Raw genomic sequence first — 18,606 nt, forward strand, 5'->3', positions numbered from 1 at the left:
GTCAACAGCAGGCACTTGGAGAGTCTGGCTTGATGATGATGAAATGGCCCCAGCTGGTTGAAGGGACACTTGGTCTGAGGGTAGAGTGAGCAGGGTTTCCCTCCCTATTTCCCTCCTTGCCCACTAAAGGCACAAACTCTTTGGATGCCCAGGTCACCTCAACACATTGTCCTCAGAAGTCCAGACCTCCCCAGGTCTTACCTCTCCCTTTCCCTGGACTTCTCCACTCTGAGTCCCAGCATCTGCCTCAAAGCTGATAAGAGTACCCTCGGGGGTAGGCAGTAAAGCTCAATGGGTACAGCCCTTGTCTCCCTTAGAGGTAATACACAAGTAGCCTGACCTGGATGTCTGCCCACTTCTGAGACTCCATGATTATAGGATCTCTGAGGTCCTAACATGTCTAATTTGCTGATACAGGTGGATGAGTTCCCCCATCCCCTTCCCCTTTCACCTTACTCCTCCGTGATTCGAGAAGCTTAGACCAAGCAGCCTCTGAGGCCCTTTTCTGTTCTGGCTCTCTGATCCCCTGACCCTATAGAGCAACCAAGAAGGCTTCCTGGAGGGGGTGGAGTCTGCCCCTAGCTTTGAAAGCAAGGAGACTTTGGCCAGGTGGAGGAGAGGGAGGGAGGGAGACTGGCATTCCAGATGTCTTCGGGGAGCTCATCATGTGCCAAGCTTTGAGCCGTGCCAAGCCCTCACCTCCTGGGCCCTCCACGCCCCAAGCACCTTAGCTCTTGGTATGCATTGGAGGCTGGACACTGATCCCCCTGAGACAAAGCTCAGGTAGCCTCTGGGAACCTCCCATGGGGGGAGAGGTTCCCTTCTGTTTTGTAATGTGCCTGAGCTCTCAGCCTTGGGAGGCAACCAAGAAAACGGCCGTAAACAAGTGACTGAGAGGGAAGGCTGTAGGGGAATGAGGGGGTGGGGAGAAGCAGGAGGTGTCATAGGAGAACTCCAGCTTACTCTTCCTTGGCCCCTCTAGCAGAGAGTGAGGCTCTCTCCCGAGGGCTCTTCCCTATCTCTTCCTGAGGGCTACCACCTCTGCTGGTGGGCAGGTGAAAAGTGCTGAGGGTGCAGTAATCAGGCACTCTCCAGGCACCTGAGGCTAGTTGCAGTTGGTATGTCCTTCCCCTCCCCCTTTGTTCCTTAGGCTCCCACTGGCTCTGGCTCCCAAGTCTGCAGTGGCTATTTATCAACCCTGGGAATCTGGGTAATTATCTCGTCAGTGAAGTGAAACTCTAGGATCCTCCCAGCTCTCAATCAACTGAATCTAAGATCAGTCTGAGTTTGAGGGCCAGTTCTGCCCCTGGTCCATTATGAACTTCTCTTCGGAGTCCCAGTCTCCCCACCTATAAGTTGAGGATGAGCATCCTACCTCACCGGCTTGGGATGTGGTTCCAAAGAAATGAGCTTTAAGGACTTTAAAAAATGTCAGCTGTTGCTGATTTCAACTGAGGACTTCCACATGATGGTGACCAGTTAGTCCTCTAGCTCCATCGACTCCATCATGGTTAATGTGAACAATACCCAGCTCATCTCAGCATTGGCTATAAATATTGGCCACTAATGTCAGTAGAGACTACCTAGCTACTGGAAATATCATACAGTCTGAACTGGAAATTAATTCAGAGGTCATTTATTCCAGTTCCCTCATGTTACAATTGAGGAAACCAAGGTAGATAGAGGGAAGTGGTACGGATGACCCAATTAAATAAAGTTCTTTGCTTGGAGGTTGTTTCTATTGTCTTTTGTCCTTCCTGTGAATGTTACAGTCTGAAGGAACTTTAGGGATCACATAATGCATCAGCCCTTTACAGAATTCACCTCAATACTATCCCTAAGGGGGTCTTATCCAGCCTCGACCTCAACATCTCCACTGAGAGAGAGTTGAGCTCCTGCCAGAATCGGTCCATTGCATTGCTGGACAGCTCCACTTGTTTCGCCAGCTTTCCTTATATCGAGCTAAAAGTTGCTTCTCTTCAAGTTGCCCCTAAACTGCCAATTCTGTCCTCTGGAGCCAAATAGGCTAAAGTTAATCCTTCTCTCACCTGATCTCACTTGGAATATCCAAAGATAGCTCTTCCAAAGCCCTCTCTTCATCATAGTAAAAACCCCTCATTCTTCGAATCAGTCACATTCCACCAACCCTGACAAATCCTTCAGAGTTTTGCTGGCCAAAAAGCAGAGTGAGGATTACACATGGGTCCTTAGCCATCTTGCCATCCATAGCAGAAGCATGAATTTATTTACATTGTTTTTTCCCTCACCCAGGATATTATTGATTTGCTAATACATAGTATCAATACTGAAATGATAATCCCTCCACTGACTTCCTCTGCTGATGACCCTCTATGCCATAGAGGTGAACTGGGTTCCCAAAGCCTGTGCCAGCTGGGCACGAGTGCTGCTAGGTCCTGCCAAGCTAGACAGGATTGAAGCATAAATTCTGCATGTTGGGTATCCTAGAACCACTTTAGAGAGGCATTCCATTTTGACCACGATGACTCTCAAGCCATCAATCAAAGGACTAGGGGGATGAATTCTGTGCTAGGGATGGGCAAACCACCACCAGGAAATTATGTACCCTTGAGGCATTCAAATATTGATCCCTTGCATTCACCTTGAGTTTCTATTTGAAAGCTTTATTTTATCCAGGCTTTTATCTGGCCTTCATAATCACAGATGCCCTGGAAAGAAGGTTGGCCAGTAGGGATTATCTCCATTCTATAGAGGAGACAACTGAGACTCTATCTGGAGGAATGTCTTGCACAGGGTACTAAAGCTAGATAGGAGCTGAGTTGGGACTTGAATCCAGGTCTCTGGACTTTTATCCTAAGATTTTTTACATGACACCTGGATAAAAAAAAAAAAAGACAGAAATGAGTGAGTATATGAGCATTTCCTGCACCTCTGGGTTATTGCTGACCTTGGCTTTCAAGGGACTGGATGAGGGCAGAGCAGACTTTCCCATAGAGCAGCCTATAGGGGTGGTGGGGATAGATGGTGCCAGGTCATCAAGGGGGTGGGGCCACAGAGGGATGGAAAGTTTTCTGTATCACTTTCCCATTCTTCCATGGCCACTGCCTTGTGATTCTGAATGATGACTGATAGAGTCTGGTGTGTGAAAAGTTTCCATGAGAAATCTCAGGGTGGAGCCCATGATTGGAGTGGAGGTTTCATGCTGAGCCTCTTTTAAGTGTCCCCCAAGCCAGCCCTGAGTTTAGAAACATCTTCGGCAACCAATCAACAAGTATTTAGACAACTCAGCCCTCACCCTTCTCTGATCAATCAGTTATCAACTAATATGTATGATATGATTAATAGTGCAAAATCTGGTCCCAGATTTAGGAGAGTCCTGAGTTCAAAGTCTGTCTCTGACACTGTGTGACCATGAGCAAGTCAGTGAATTTGTTTCCTCATCTTTGAAATGAGAATAAGACTATCCATATTCATGTGAAGGTCATGTGGCTCTAATGGCAACAGAGTCATAGAAATGCCAGCTATTTCTGTGAAGTCCTATGTGGAGAGATGTGGAAAGAAAAACTCTGTCTTTGAAGTCAGAAGGTTTGGATCTTAGCTCTGCCTCATTCAGCCTGTGTGACCTTGGGTGTCACTTCCTCACTTCCCCAAGCTTCAGGTTTGTCCCCTACTAAATGAGGAGGTTGGACCAGCTGTAGCCTCCTCCAGTGGTGACCCCACTCCCCATCTTTATGACCCCAGCACCAAAGCTAGAGCCTTCTACATGAGAGGGACTCAATGCATACTCTTAATGGCTCTCAGCGCCCACCAAGGTAACCAGCACACTCACAGTGGTTAGCTGAATTTCATGTTCCAGGCGCTGACCACAGTGAAGTCTGGTGTTTCTGAGAGTTCATGACCAACTGAAATATAGTTCTTAGCAGTTCTTCACCCTTTTTGTGTCTCAGACACCTCAAGAGATCTGTTGAAGTCCACAGAGTCCTTCTTGGAGTCATGTTTTTAAATGAATAAAATACATAGAATTGCAAAGAAAATAAATTATATTGAAATGCAGCTAGCTAACTAGATCGATGGATGGATAGATAGATGAATGGATGGATGGATAGAGAGAGATGATAGAGAGATGAAGAAATATATATAGTGCATATATATGTTTGTGGACTCCAGGTTAAAAACTTTTAGACTGGCAGGTCCATACTGCGTACCCTCCTGAGTACCTATACCTGTGCTGACACCAGTGGAAGAAACAAAAGAACTTCAAGTCCTGAGAGCTTCTGACAGACTTGGTCAATAGAGAAGCATCATCAAAGATGCAGCTGACCTCATAGTCCAGAATTGTCTCATTGTTCGGTCCTTTGTTACCCTCTGCACCTAAGACCTCAGGCAGCTCACAGCCCAGGCCACTACATGAGATTATCCCAAGAGACAAACATAAATTCACATGGAAAGAGAACAGGGAGCCAAGGCGCCCAGAGCTGCTCTAGAAAGCCTCTCCTACTGCTGTGGAGCTTTCTAGCTGCAGTATCAGGACCAGTTGAGGTGATGCTGTCAGGATATTAAAGCCAGGGAGTAAAAGAGAGGCAGGGGAGACTTCTTTGTGGCCAAGGGGAGGCTGGAGCTGTGCCTGCTTTGATCATCTGCTTACAGGCAGCTTCAGAGCACAAGAAATAGTGGGGCCATTATTCAGGCTGTTGGCAGCAAGTGCTGTCTCCCTGCCCCCACTGCTCAGTGGTGTTTCCTCCCTGACTGTGGCAGCAGCAGAAGATGACAGGGTCCCTGCTTTGGAGTTCTGTGGCTCTTTTCCAGTGCTGACCAATTTCCTCTCCCAAACTGAGGGGGTTAAAATGGAAGCTGGTTTCCCTCTACTGGAGGATTTCAAACCGAAGCTGGTGGCTATTGATCAAGGCAATCCTCATTCAGATCTGGGCTGGACAATATGCTCCTGGAAGCCACATCTAGCTCGGAGAATGTGTGATTGGATTTGAGTCAAGGTGCCTGCAACTGTGATCCTGCAACATTAGTCAGAGTGTACGAGGGGTAGTGAGGAAAGGAGAACTGACCTGTAAGCTGGGTCTTGGAGCAAAGGAGAAATTTTACCTGATAGACAGGAAGGAGGGATTTCAAGTGAATGAATATAGCTCTCCTAAAGCCCTGATCACATTTGCCTTGTCTTATAATTGTTTGTGTATGTCAAAAGATGTCAGAACTGGGAGGAAGCTAGAACAGAGAAAGGCAGATGTAAGAGGAACATTAGAACAGAGAATGGCAGAGGGAACTTAGAAAAGGGGATGGCAGAGCTGGGAGGGGTCTGAGAACAGGGAAGGTCAGAACTGGGAGATATCATCCCTGGGTGATATTTCTCCATTCTCTCAGGTATAGGTCTAGAACTCTGTGGGAGTTGAGCTCTATGGAGGCTGGGACTGTGTCTCCATCTTCCTGGGTTCCCCAGTGCCCAGGTCTGAGCCCTACGCAAAATAGGTGTCTAATGCTTTGCTGAGCTGGCGTGGAGGGAGATGAAGGATGAGGGCAGCTGTGGATTGTCCTATTTGGTTGAAGCCAGGAGCATGTGGAAAGGAATATGATGAGGTGAGGCTAGAAAGCTAGGCCTTATTCTAAAGGGCTTCAAATGCTGGGCACAAGACTTGGACCTTGCTCTCCTCATTCCTAGGAAGCTCCTGGTGGATTTGCAGCTTGGGTACAATGTAGCCAGAGCCAGGATGAAGAGGGGAAATCAATTGTGTCTCTGCTACTGGCTGTTTCTGCCATCTTGGGCAAAGTCTCCTCCCTTCTAGACTACGGTCTCCTCTTCCATAGAATGAGGGGGTTGGATGGTCACAGGCCATCATAGGATCATAATTTTAGAGCTGAAAGGATCGTAGAGGCTATTTTGTCCAGCCTTCTCATCTTACAGTTGAGGAAACTGAGGCACACAGATGACGTGACTTGCTCAAGGTTACATAGTTATTAATTGTCTGAGGCAGGATTTGAACCCAGGTCTTCCCTGCTCCAAGTTCAATGGCCAGCCCACTCTAGCAGGAGACAGAGTCCAAGTTCCCAGTTAGCTTTGCTTTCCTTTAGGGCCCAACTTCAGGAAACCTTCGAGGAGGTGGTGCTGGTCATTACTCGGGGTCAGAACCACTCGTCTGCTGTGGGCCCCTTCCCTCTCCTGTTCACTTGCTGTGTTGTCACTGCATCACCATCCTCTGGGCTTGGGCCATCCTCTTTCAGGGCAGTAGGTTCTGAGAACTGAGACTGAGGTCTTGGGGATTCTGTGAGAAACAGGGAAGGGTTTTCGTTCTCTAATAGGTGTGGGAAAGGGAGAGACTTGGGAAATTCCTGGGAAGCGGAGACCTGGTGCAGTGGCGCAGATGGTTCATCTCTGGGCCTCCTTTCCTTCCAGAAGGTGGCCCAAGAGAGTTGGGCCAGGTTTAACCCAGCTTTGCTTCTTTGGTTCTTCAGGCCCCTCCCTCCTGGATTCATTTTCCAAGGAGCTACAGTTACAATGGATTAAATCCCCTCCTCACCTTCCTGGCACAGATGTTCAGTGACAACAATGATGCAAGGGCCAGGAACTGCCCTACTGGAGATTCTAGAGACATTGTAGCCAGATAAGATGGGGAGGGGGGGAGGGGGGGCACCTGGAAGGCCTTGACTTTCACCCATTCCTGGTGATGCTGAAGAAACAGGTCTCCCTCCTTATGGGAATTACCCAAATCCCTTGCTTTCCCACACATCATGGAAAAACATTACTTTGTTTCTCACAGAATGCTGAAGGTCCCTCCCAGATGGGATGTTCCATGTTCTAAGGCCCCTTCCTTCTCTTTCATGGATAATCTGTACTCTAAGCATCCTTCTGACTCTAGCAGTCTATGACTACATCACTTAACCTCTCTAAATATCAATTTCCTTTCTTGTTGAATAGACATAATCTCCCTCTCTCACCCTACTCCTATCTTCCCCTCACAGGGGTCTTATAAGGATCACCAGTGCTCCTCAACGTGGGAGGACTGTCAGTCTTACTTTGTTTACTGCTTCTTCATGAATGACAGGTCTAGGCTTATAGGGTCTCTGGTCTGAGGTGGAATTTGTATGAGACCAAAAGGGATTTGTCCCAAAGTATTCACATGGAGGAGGTGAGGGTAGGGGACCTGCTCACTGCTGCCCCCAGGCTCATCTTTGGGGCCTCCAATGTCATGTGTAGGAATGTGCCTGGTCACCACCCCAGGGTCCAATCACTGGGTGCTCCCCTCCTTCCCCTCTTGACCCCAGCTCTTCAGGCTCTTCTCTGGGGGATGCCCTCTCCCACATACTTGCACCCCAAAGTCATCTGCTCTGTGCCTTGTTCCATCCCCATCTCCCCTTCCAATTTTACTCTGGGTGTGATTAGGGCTAAAACCTGTCCTGATTATAGCCACAATTACATAACTCTCCATGTGGCTGTGGCTCCATCATTCAGCATTGCTTCTTGGGAACTAGACTCTTGATTGATGGCAGATCCTCACCCCCTTTCCTCTCCCTCCCTCAGAGCTCTGTCGTCTGTGGTGGCTTTGGGAGCCAACATCATCTGCAACAAGATCCCTGGCCTGGCCCCCCGACAGCGTGCCATCTGTCAGAGCCGCCCCGACGCCATCATTGTAATTGGAGAAGGAGCCCAGATGGGGATCAATGAATGCCAATACCAGTTTCGCCATGGCCGATGGAACTGCTCTGCACTCGGCGAGAAGACCGTCTTTGGGCAAGAGCTTCGAGTGGGTAAGGGCTGCCTTTGGAAGCTGGCCGAGTCAGATGGAGAGGGAGGGGTAGGAAGCCCATCTTAGAATGGCTCTTTGCCTCTTACTGGCCTCACCTGGATGAGCTGCAGAGGGGAAACTGGCATCTGGCCTTCTGACTTCTCATAAAACACTGTCCCAAGAATTCCCTCATCTTATTTGTTCAACTAAGACAGTCACCAGCCATCCCGTGGCATAATTCTGTGACCCGAACAATATGCTAACCATTCCACTGCCTTATTCTCAAACAAAACCACATGCAAATCATTGAGCTTCCTACTTTGGCTGCTCAAATAATGCAGTAACCATCTTACCTCCTGATTCTATAACTAAAATTAGTGCATAAACCATCCTAATTATAGAACTGAAATAATACACAAGCCTTCTCACATCTTTTATTTAACTGAAAAGATACCCAGACCACCACACTTCCATATTTTTCCGAACAAAATAAACTATCAACCATCCCACTTATTTTTTAACTGGAATGCCTCCCACTATTCCACTTCCTATAGTTATCTGGAACTCCATTTGGTTCATCATCTGTTAGACATCTATGTCTCAGTTCCTTTTTTCTCCAATTGAAGTAAGACCCAAGCCTGCTCGCTTTCTTTGCCTTGTATATCGACTTGAAATGGCTCAGAAACTTCTTGTAGGAGATATCCCTCCTCCACCTCTCTGTCCCCTATTCAATGCAGCCATTTCTACATTTCAGTGGCAAGGATGACCCTTCTCTGAAGTCTCCCACCTGAGTCTTTGCTCAAGGACAGACAAGCTGGGGATTATCTTTGGGCCAATCATCCAGTTTGGTTGGAGTGTCAATTGTGCAGAAAGTAGTAGTATAAATTAATACGAACTTTGGGGGGACTTTGAATTCCAGAGCAAAAAGCCTGTGTTGGATTCATCCAACAATGGGCAGCTATTGCAGGTCTTTGGCCAGAGGAATGGGGTATGTGGGGGAGGGGTATGGGGGAGGCATGCAGGAAAACCTGACTCAAGTACAAGTTGGGCAGTATGTTCTATGGATATCCTGGGATCTCACTGTTTTCACAGCAAATCCCCATCATCAGAGACCCTGGTTCCTCATTGGCCTGAGCACTCAGAGATGGGGGAATGCCTTTAAGCTAATTATTCAGGTTCTCTCTCTCTCTCTCTCTCTCTCTCTCTCTCTCTCTCTCTCTCTCTCTCTCTCTCTCTCTCTCTCTCCCTCCCTCCCTCCCTCCCTCCTCCCTCCCTCTCCCCCCCTCTCCCTCTCCCCCTCTGTGTGTGTGTGTGTGTGTGTGTGTGTGTGTGTGTGTGTTCTGACTTGCAAAGATCCAAGACATGAGAGGTGAGTGACATGCAATAAGGTTGGAAAGGTACAGTGGAAGCCAGGTGGCAAAGGATTATAGTTGTCAAACAAAGAAGTAACTGTAATTGATTCTAGAGATAATAGTGAGCCAGAGGAGTTTTTGGGGGATCCACCATCACTCACAGTCCAGACATATGCACATAGACCCATGCATAACCTTAACCCTCCGGCTCTAACCCTAGCTTCACTTTGGTGAGTATGTAGAGGCCAGATCAGAGAGAAAGACAGGAGACTGGAGGCAGGGAGACCAGTCAGGACATGATTGCTTTAGTCCTAGATTGTGAAACATAATGAGGCATGGCCCTCAGAACTTCTGTTCCCTGCCCCTCATTGCACTCTCCCTCTCCTTTCTCTTCAGCCTACACTGGACCTACCATCCCTTGAACTGTATGCACCATTCTCTCCCTCCCTCATTTGGCCCATAATTACTAATTACACAGTTCAGAGTAGTAGGGAGGTCCCAGGAAGACCCTAGGAAGACCTATGTTGGAGGCCCAGCTCTGCCACAATTAGCTGTGTGACCTAGGGCAAGGCTCTTGCCTCTCTGGGCCTCAGTTTCCCCATTGGTAAAATGGGGGGTTGAATCAGCTCCACCAAGTCCCTGCCCGCTCTCAGGTTCTGAGTCAGAGGAGAAGAGCCAGGCTTTGGAGTTTGGGATGTGGGCGGCCTGATCGATGTAAAGTCTGTGGGTGGAGTAAACTTTCCATGCCCTGTGGGTTTGGGAAAACCCTGTGCCAGGCTGCTTGGGGGCACTTACTTAGAGGTGGAGAAGCTCGTGGGTGATGTCAGCTGCTCAGCTCTGCTCTGCTCTGTTCCTCTCCTCATGTGGGGCCCAAGGGCGGCCTTGATCCCAGATCTGGCTGAGAGTCCCAGCTCCTGGGGCCTCTTCCCCACCCACCTTGGCCACCCACTGTCTCTGGTTTCCTGTCTGGACTGTGGCTAATGGGGGATCCCCCCAACTCACGAAAGACTGATTGCCACATCAGGGACCACCTGGAAACTTTGGCCAGGCATTAGATTCGAGGTAAGACCTAACCCAATCAGGAGCCTGGGGTTCTAACACCTGCGGTTACACTGGTTAGCTGTGTGACCTTGGATAAGTGTCCCAACCTCCTCCTCCTCTCTCCAAAGTGAAAGCTAGGTCAAATGAACCTTTCCAGTATCTTCTGATTTTCCCAGTTCTGTGAATTTATCAAAAGTCACTAGACCAGGCATGGGGCCTTGGGCAAAGAGAACTTGATCACAGACACCAAGGTAGTAGGAACTGAGGGACTTCACACATGATCCAAGGGAGACCTACAGCAGAGGTTGCTGGACAAGATTAATCTTTGAGCCTGTTATGTGACTAGTATTATTACAGCCATTTTACTGTAATGTACAGTAAGTGGGGAAACTGAGGCTTGGAGTAGGGAAGAGATTGGATACTGGGCACAAAGCTAGCAAGGCAGATCTCTGTGTTATTTCCTTATCATGTGACCACATCCCCCCCCAACCTTCTCTTCTCTCAGGCAGACTTCCCAATTCCTGCACCAGCAACCAGGGCAGTAGGACACAGCTCTGTGGAGCCAAGGACCCTGCTGCCTCTCTCTGCTGCCAGGCAGATGCCATGGCCTAAATGGGGATGGGTGACTCAGAGGATGACAGAGCCTCAGATGTCAGAATGGGGGTGGGGAGCAGGGCTTCAGACCTAGAAATCCCTCACTTAGACGTCCAAGGTGGGTTTGGACAATGGGTTATAAGTGCTTGGGTCTTTCACAACAGCCCCTTCTGTGAGACCCAGCCTGATGAATAATTGCGGAGGCTTGGATCTGCTGGGGAGGCCAGGAGAATGGGAATCAGGGGACCCAGGACCTAGTCCCCTGCTTGCCACACTGGCGTATCAGATGCAGATCTGGGCAGCCCATTCTAGGTAGGGCATTGCCAAGCTAGGTGGGGCCTGGACAGGGGAGAGCGGAGACCTGAGTACCAAGGAGGGGTCAAGTGCTGTATTTACATAAGCCACTATTGAGAGGCAATGTTGCCTGGTGGCTACAGCATCAGCCTCAGAGCACACATCCTGGCTGGGTGACCCTGAGTAATCCTCCCAATTGTATTGGTTCAATGTCAGAGTTCCCCACATCAGTGGGATCCCAGGGCCAGGTCTCCCAATGTGATGCTGCTTACGGTAACCTGGAAAAAATCAGACTTGACTTGGTAAGAGGATCAAGAAGGAGAGGAGACAGGGACAGTCTCCAAGTACCAGAAGGATTAATAGGTAGAAAAAAGATCCATTTTGTTTTGCTGGTTTGCAGAGGACAGATCAGAAGCCAAGGGGGCAAAGATCAGGAACTCAATGTTAAGGAAAGTGCCTGAATCTTCAGAGTTCTCCCAGAGTGGAAGTAGTAAGCTCCCTGTCCCTGGAGGTCTCAACAACAAGGCTGGGGATGTGATAGAGAGGACTCCTGCTCAGGGAGGCATTGGATTGGAGGCCACTAAGACTCCATGACTTAACTTCTGCTTGGGGGGGTCAGCATCAGGACTCAGGCCCCTGGGTCAGGGGTCAGGGCTCAGGCTCAGGACCAAAGGAATCAGAAATGGGAGGGCACTATGTGCTTCATTTTTCAGTTGATGAAGTCTAGACAGAGAGGTCAGTGACTTGGCCAAGGTTACATAGGTATGAATTATTCCAGATTGCAGTATACTGCAATCCTGAAGCCTCCAAAGCAGCCTCTTTCCAGTGAACCACTCTGCATGTGATCAGGACTTGGACCGAGTGCCCTCAGCTTGCCTGGGGCTTTAAAGTCCTACAGGGACTTTCTTAGAGGCTGACTTGGGAAGCTTGGTGACTGCTAACAGTGGTGGAGTTGCCACAGGACGGGGAGGAGCTCTTAAAGAAGCTGGTCCCTTCTCTCTCCCCAGTCCAGAAGGTCAGGGCCTCTCCCTCCAAGGGGTACCTTGAGCTGTGCCCATCAGGTGGCTGCTACAAACATGACTAGGCATAGGAGACACTAATCCAACCGGTTCACATGGAGCAGGCTGGGCTGGGCAGGACTGGCCAGACTGTGCCCCCACTGAGTCTGCTGCTGGCTGTGGGGGTGGTGCTCTGTGCTGGGGGACTCACTCTGCCCAAATTTCGGACCAGAAGCCACCTGCATTTCAAAGTGGCTCTCTCTTTTCCTCTCCCTTTGTGTTTTCTTGATCCAACCTTTAGGGTAGCTTCTAATTCCAGGCAGAAATCAGGAGACAAATTAGGTGTCAGGGAACTCTGAGAAACTCAGAATGTCAGGGCTGGAAGGCCCCTTCGACAACACTGGGCACATTGCACTCCCATAAACTGAGGCTCTGAGCTGAGAAGGACCCTGCCCATGAACACTGAGGGAGCAGGTAGTCAGTCAGGCAGTCAACAAACCCCAATGGCAGCCTGAGAGGGAGTCAGGGTCAGAATTATCATCCCCATTTGACAGATGGAGAAATTAGGTGACATGCCCAGAAACAGCAGAGGAATTAAGCCCTCTTTGGATGGACAAATGAGAGGCAGTTAGGGGCCAGCTCCTAGATTCCCAGGCCCTTCTACCCTACCTATGTCTAGGGAGGGCCTCGGGCTCTGGAAGGGGAAACTTGCAAAAGAGGGCTGCTCCCTGGGATCCCATGCAGACTCGGAATGGCTCCACACAGTAGGGCTGCAGGGAGATCAGAGGGTTTGGAACTGGAAGGGGCCCCTGAGGACCAAGCCCGTCATTTTGAAGATGGGGGACCCAGGCACAGAAAGAGGTCCTCATTGGACATCACATAGCAGGTGGGTCAAGGGCAGGGCCAGAGGCAGCCCCAGTCCTGCTTCATCCACGGTCCTAACTCTTCCAACCAGCCTTCCCAATGGGTTCCGTTCTTGGCCGCCCTGAGCAGCCTTTTCCCCAGTAGTAACTGTTTCATAAACACTGAGTCATCCCCCTCAAATCTGGAGCTGCCTCCTGCACAGAGCGTGTGTGGATGCCCTGAACCCTTTGGCTTGGGGTGAGGTATTCATGCTCCACCCCCACTCAATGCCCAGGGCAGCCTTCAAGCAGCCCCTGGACCCTGGGACACCTGTAAGTGCTGAGTCACAGTGTCAGGAGAGTCAGGCAGCTGGGAGGTGGAGGCTGGCCAGCTCCCTCTCTCTTACTTTCCGATGCCTGAAATTCCACTATTGGGGTCTTACACCATATAGCAAATTTTAAACCAGAATCTGGCCCCAGTGACTCCAGAGAGGATGGAGTAAGGGTGTCGAAGACGTCTTCCAATCCTGCCTTATGTTCTAAAGGTTCTCTCAGCTCTGGCATCTCATGTTCTCAGCCCCTCTCCCTCTCCACCCCAGCTCTGGCATGGGGATTTGGGTCAGTCACTGACTCCTTACCAGCTCTGCCAGGTCCAGGGACCAAGGGTGATTTTTCAACCCTCTTTTAAGTGTGGCTGGAGACAGTGAGGTTTGAGGTGGGGAAAGGCTCCACCCAGGGTCAAGTTTGGAGGGACCCTTGCCAAATGCATGCCCATCTCCCTGCATTCTGGGCCCTGGCTTCAGTCATTGCTGCCATCCCCCACTCCCCACCCCATGAGAGCTGGCCTCCTCCAACCTGGCATTCAAACATTAGCTAGTAATGGGCTCTCAGCAGGTGAACTGGAGAGGTTAAGAGGCTGGGCATTGCTTTCTGACCATAAACTGAGCAGCTTTAAGCAGCTTTGAAGTCTCTTGGCACTCTCCAAGAATCCTCCTGGAAAGTCAGGCTGCTCTTTCAGGATCTAGTGGTTTCTGAGCACCCTCCCCAAAGGCCTCTGGCAGCTGAGATTGGGTTTTCCAGAAAGCCCTGCCTGCAGAGTCCCCAGACACAGAGAATTTGGTGGAGGAAGCCCTGAGCCTGCAGCTCCGGGCAGGGCCTGGGCACCAGCACTGTGTCTCCCTGACCAGGAGACTTAAGGAAATCAGAGGAGCTAAGACTGGGAAAGGGGAGGAGGAAAAACAAAGCTGAGGCTCCTACCCATGGCCTGAGTCCCCAGATCCAGGCCACTTCTCATTCCCCCCACTCCCTCTGGGGCTACAATTCTCCTCTGGGTCTATTTTCCCATTTGTAAAAAGAAAACTATCATTTCTGCCCTTCCTTGCACCTAGGACAATTCCTCATTCAGTGACTTTGTTTGGGTTGGTTTTCCCATCTGTGAAGAACAAAGTTCTGAGTTGTCAGGAGGGGCCACACAAGACCCTGGGAAGACTAGGGTTAGGACTGACTCCTTTCTGCAGGAGACAGTTGTGCTAAGGGCTGAGGATCACTCTTCTGAGCCCCTGGTGCATGAATGATTGGATCAAAGCCCTGGAGTCCAGAGAACCTGGCTGGGCAAGCTTGGACCATGGCCATCCTCTCTCTGGGCCTGTTTCTTAGTCTTTAAAATGAGGCTGTGGCACTCCTAGGCCCCTCCAATTCCCTGCCCTTAGGGTGTGGGCTAGATCAGGTGACCCTAGCAGCACCTGTGGGTGACCCAGGGAGAAATGGCAGGCATTGTGGGAACAGACACTTCACACCTGGCTACCCCTTGACGAGACCCCTCCAGACTGGAAGGTCTGCAGTGTGCCTTGTGTTTTCTGTCCCAAGGCATGATGGTATTGGAGGGCTCACTGAGAATCACAGTCAAAACGTTCATACATGCATGGGCACAGGCTGGAAAGGGGGTACAAGTCACAGGTGTTGTCCCCTTCCCTATTTTGGTTTCTGTCTTTTAATCCTGAGAGCTTAGGACAAAACCAAGCACATAGTAGGTGCTTAATAAATGTTAGTTGAGTTATTAAAGCTTAAAGCTCCTACTTCCCTGGCTCTTAGAGGTTTATAAAGCACTTTCTTTGTAATAGCCCTAGTAGGTAAAGCCTATAAGTATGGCTGCTCCCATTTCATAAAGGAGGACACTGAGGAGAAGGTCATAGAAATCATAGATCCAGTAAGTGACAGTACAAGGATCCCTAAGTGAATGATCAAGGCTTCTTCCCCTCCAATGAAGCTGCCCTCCCTCCAGTATTCTAGAGCAAGTGACTAAGTCAGCTCTGGAGAGGAGAGGCTGGAGGCAGGGACACTGATTGGGTGACTGATGCAATAATTCTGATGAACGGATGAGAGCTTGGGGGAGGCTGCTGCTATTGTGGGAAAGGGCCAGTGAGGAGACTCTGCCTACTCCCCTGTCTCCTGCATGGAGAGCTGGTGTCCACAGCTCAGCAAGGACTCACTGCAGAAGCCCAGAAAAGGCTCACTAAGGAGGCAGCCATGCTGCTGATAACTGAGGACATCTCTCTTTGGGAGAGCCTCTTGGATTGGGGGGAGGCTCAGAGTGGATTTGGACTGTCTAGAGATGAGGCTCAGTGTGGGCACTGAGAGGAAAGCTAGCCCTGTCAGTGAGCCGGGAGGCCTGACTTTAAGATCCAGCTCTGCTCTCAACTTGGTTCAGGGGGCACTAAGGGCCTCCCCAACTCTGGAATTCCCCATTCTAAGGCTCCTCTCAAGACCAACATCCCCTATTCTGAGACCCCTCCCGCCTCTGATTTTCCTTGTTCCGAAGCCCCTCCCAGCTCTGCCATCCCCTGTTCTGTTCCTAGCCCTGCCATCCCCTTTTTTTCAGGCCCCTCCCAGTCTTGACATTCTGTGACTCCGGGATCCCTGGGTCTCCCAATAGCTGCTGTGCTTTGAATGAACCCAACTAATTAAAAACAAATGAGTAGGGCGCTGACCAGAGGCCTGGCATGTTTGAACGTGGTGTGACTTTTTAGGATCCCATATTTATGATCACATACTAGGAGGTCTTATGATGGAGACGCTGACTCAAACTTAATCAGGGCAGCTGGCCCGGAGGCCTCCCCTCTGCTCCCTGTAGGAACTTGTGGCCATCTCCAAAGGCTATAAAAAGGTTTCCTGGGATCTGCTCAGTGCACAGGGCAGGCAAAGAAGGGGGCTGGGTCTGGAGGCCTAGTGGCCCAGGTCAAGCCCATCTGGGAGCTGAGGCCAAGGTTCCTAGCTCCATGCCTCGGTTTCCCTGTCTATCATATAAAGGGCTCAGATCAGCTGACCTCCTATAGTAAGTGCAGCTGGAAGAGTTTCCCCTTCTCTGGGTGCTGTTCTCAGCCCACCTTTGCCAGGATCTCCGGGGACACTCAGCTGCCATTCTAGAAGCCTCTTCCCATTTTCCTCACTGGCTGAGCTTTCTGGCCCAGTCCAACATGTATTCATTATGAGCCTAATTCAGGCAGACCCAAAGACCAGAGTGAAACCTGGTGCCTTCCCTGCTGTGCCCCAAGGAATTCCCTCAAATAGTAGAGACAATGTCTCCCATGTCTTTGGGACTTTACATGGAATCTCATCTGGGCCCAAGAACGGCCCTAGGAGGGAGGCCATGATCCTTCTCCCCACTTTACAGATGGGAAAATGGAGGCTAAGAGCTGTTCAGTGACTTGCCTCCGGTCATGTCAGAGAGCAGCTGAGTGGTCCAGTGGGTAGAGCACTGGTCTAGGAGTCCAGAAGTACTGAGCTCCAAGACAGTCTCAGCCACTGGCTAAGCTGTATGACCCTTGGCCTCTAAGCCTCTGTCTGCCTCAGTTTCCTCAACTGTAAAATGGGCCTAATAGTAGCACTCACCTTGAAGGGTCATAGTGAGGATCAAATGAGAAAATGTTTGTAAAGTGTTTAGTGCATAGTAAATGCTATATAAATATTTATTGTTGTTATTTCTATGATTGGATTAGCATCCAGGTCTTCCTGACTCCACGGCCAATGACATTATATCAGTTAGCTGCTTTGGTGCAGTCAATGGAGGGGAAGACTTGATGTGAAGTTAAAGACAGAATGAATAGTAGTCAAAGTAGAAGTAGCAGGTACTTCTGTAGTAGTAGTAATAGTAGTAGTAGTAGCAGTAGCAGTAGCAGTAGCAGTAGCAGTAGTAGTAGTAGTAGTAGTAATAGTAGTAATAGTTGTAACAGTAGTAGCAGCAGTAACTCCTTTGCCAGTACCTGTTGAGAAGTACAAAATATCTTTCCATGGTAACCTGCCAGACAGGAGCCATAAGGGCAACCCATCTCATTCTCATTGACACTTCTCTGCCCACTGGCCTCTTCCCAGTCCCTGACTTAGAGAGACCTCCCTTAGCACTCTCTGTCTCTCTCTCTCTATGTGTATATAATTCCATCCATCTATCTATATCATCTATCTATCTCCTATCTCCATCCATCTTTGTCTTCTCATCCATCATTCTATCTCCTTCTTCTTCCCCTATTCTCTCTCTGTCTCCCTCTTCCCACCCTCATGATGGCATGGGTCACTTCTAGCCCTAACAAAACAAGACTCACCCCTTTCTCTATGCTGGTCTCACCAGAATTGATCACAGGGCCTTGAACAAATAGGGGATTGATAAATAAGTTGTTTTTGAATCGATTTGGAGGTCCCAGAAGGACAAGAAGTGAGGAACTCAGTAAGGCAGTCAGCAGATAGAGGAGCCCATGAGTCTAAGTGGGTCAGGACCCAGGGAGTCAAGGTTCAGGCCTTACCCAGCTTTAGAGAAGGTGTATGTGGGGAGGAATAAGGTGGCTAGATGTTCCCTTGGGCAGAGCAAGTCTTCTCTCTTTTACAAGCTCAGATTAATTAGTCAACACTGAGTCTTTGTTCACATCCCTGTGCCACACCCCTGGGAAGCAGTGCCTGGAATGAATGTGCCCCCTTCTCTCCTCCTCCCAAGCTATAAGAATCCTTCATGGACAAGCCCATGAGTCCCTCTTCTGGATGTCTGCTGTGATTGAGAGTGGCAGGAGCTGAAGAAGGGAGGGAGAGAAGGAGGGAAGGAGGGAGGGAGGGAAAGAGGGAGAAAGGAAGAGAGGGAGGGAGGGAGGAAAAAAACCAAGCATGTATTGAGTGCCTACTGAGTGCCAGGCACTCTTCCTAGCACTTTACAAATGAACTCATTTGACCCTCAAATTATAGGTGCTATTATTATGTCTGTTTTACAGTTGAGCAAACTGAGGCATTCAGAGACTAAGTGATTTGCCTGTGGTCACACAGTCAATGTTTGAGGCCAGATTGGAACTCAGGTCTTTCTGACTCCAGACCCAATGCCCTATCCACTGAGCTACCCAGCTGACTCCCTGGCTCTGGATTCAAAATCCCTGACATTTAAGTACATGTGTGACTTTGGACAAGTCATGTAATTCCTTGGAACCTCAGTTTCCTTATCTGTAAAATGGGCCTTTGAGGTCCTTCCCAACCCTAATGTTCTTGGCTCTTAAGCCAGTTAGATGGCCTTCTGGGGCTCCAGCTCCTGGATTTTAGGGAAAAATGCCCTAGGCCGTTCCCTCAGCTTGTCACCTTCTATTGGAGATCTGGCTTTGGCCTGGGAAAAGGGGGGACAAATCCCAGGCCCCTTTGGCCCATTGGCTGCAGGGGACAGAATTGTGGGGGAGCAGAGAAAGCCCGGCCAGACCCACAGGCCTTAGAGATAACCCAGAGTGAGTTCAGTCATCTGTGGCCTCAGGGAGCA

The 18,606-nt window shown here is 49.7% G+C and overlaps 1 protein-coding gene across 4 annotated transcripts in view; it reads left to right on the forward strand.

Moving 5' to 3' along the window:
* Window positions 1-18,606, forward strand: part of WNT7B (Wnt family member 7B) — a 90,152-nt gene that overhangs the window by 51,770 nt on the left and 19,776 nt on the right. The window contains exons 1-3 of one of the 4 annotated variants that reach the window (XM_072596603.1): window positions 3,918-4,518; window positions 5,353-5,565; window positions 7,505-7,731. In XM_072596603.1, the coding sequence (XP_072452704.1) occupies window positions 5,558-5,565; window positions 7,505-7,731 (235 nt within the window). In that variant the 5' untranslated portion in view covers window positions 3,918-4,518; window positions 5,353-5,557. Of the gene's footprint in view, window positions 1-3,917; window positions 4,519-4,538; window positions 4,971-5,352; window positions 5,566-7,504; window positions 7,732-18,606 lie in introns of those variants that run through there. The other 3 variants (XM_072596604.1, XM_072596605.1, XM_072596602.1) reach the window with 3 other exon arrangements.

Source organism: Notamacropus eugenii, chromosome 3 (assembly GCF_028372415.1).
Source record: "Notamacropus eugenii isolate mMacEug1 chromosome 3, mMacEug1.pri_v2, whole genome shotgun sequence".
In the NCBI taxonomy this organism is placed as follows: domain Eukaryota; kingdom Metazoa; phylum Chordata; class Mammalia; order Diprotodontia; family Macropodidae; genus Notamacropus; species Notamacropus eugenii.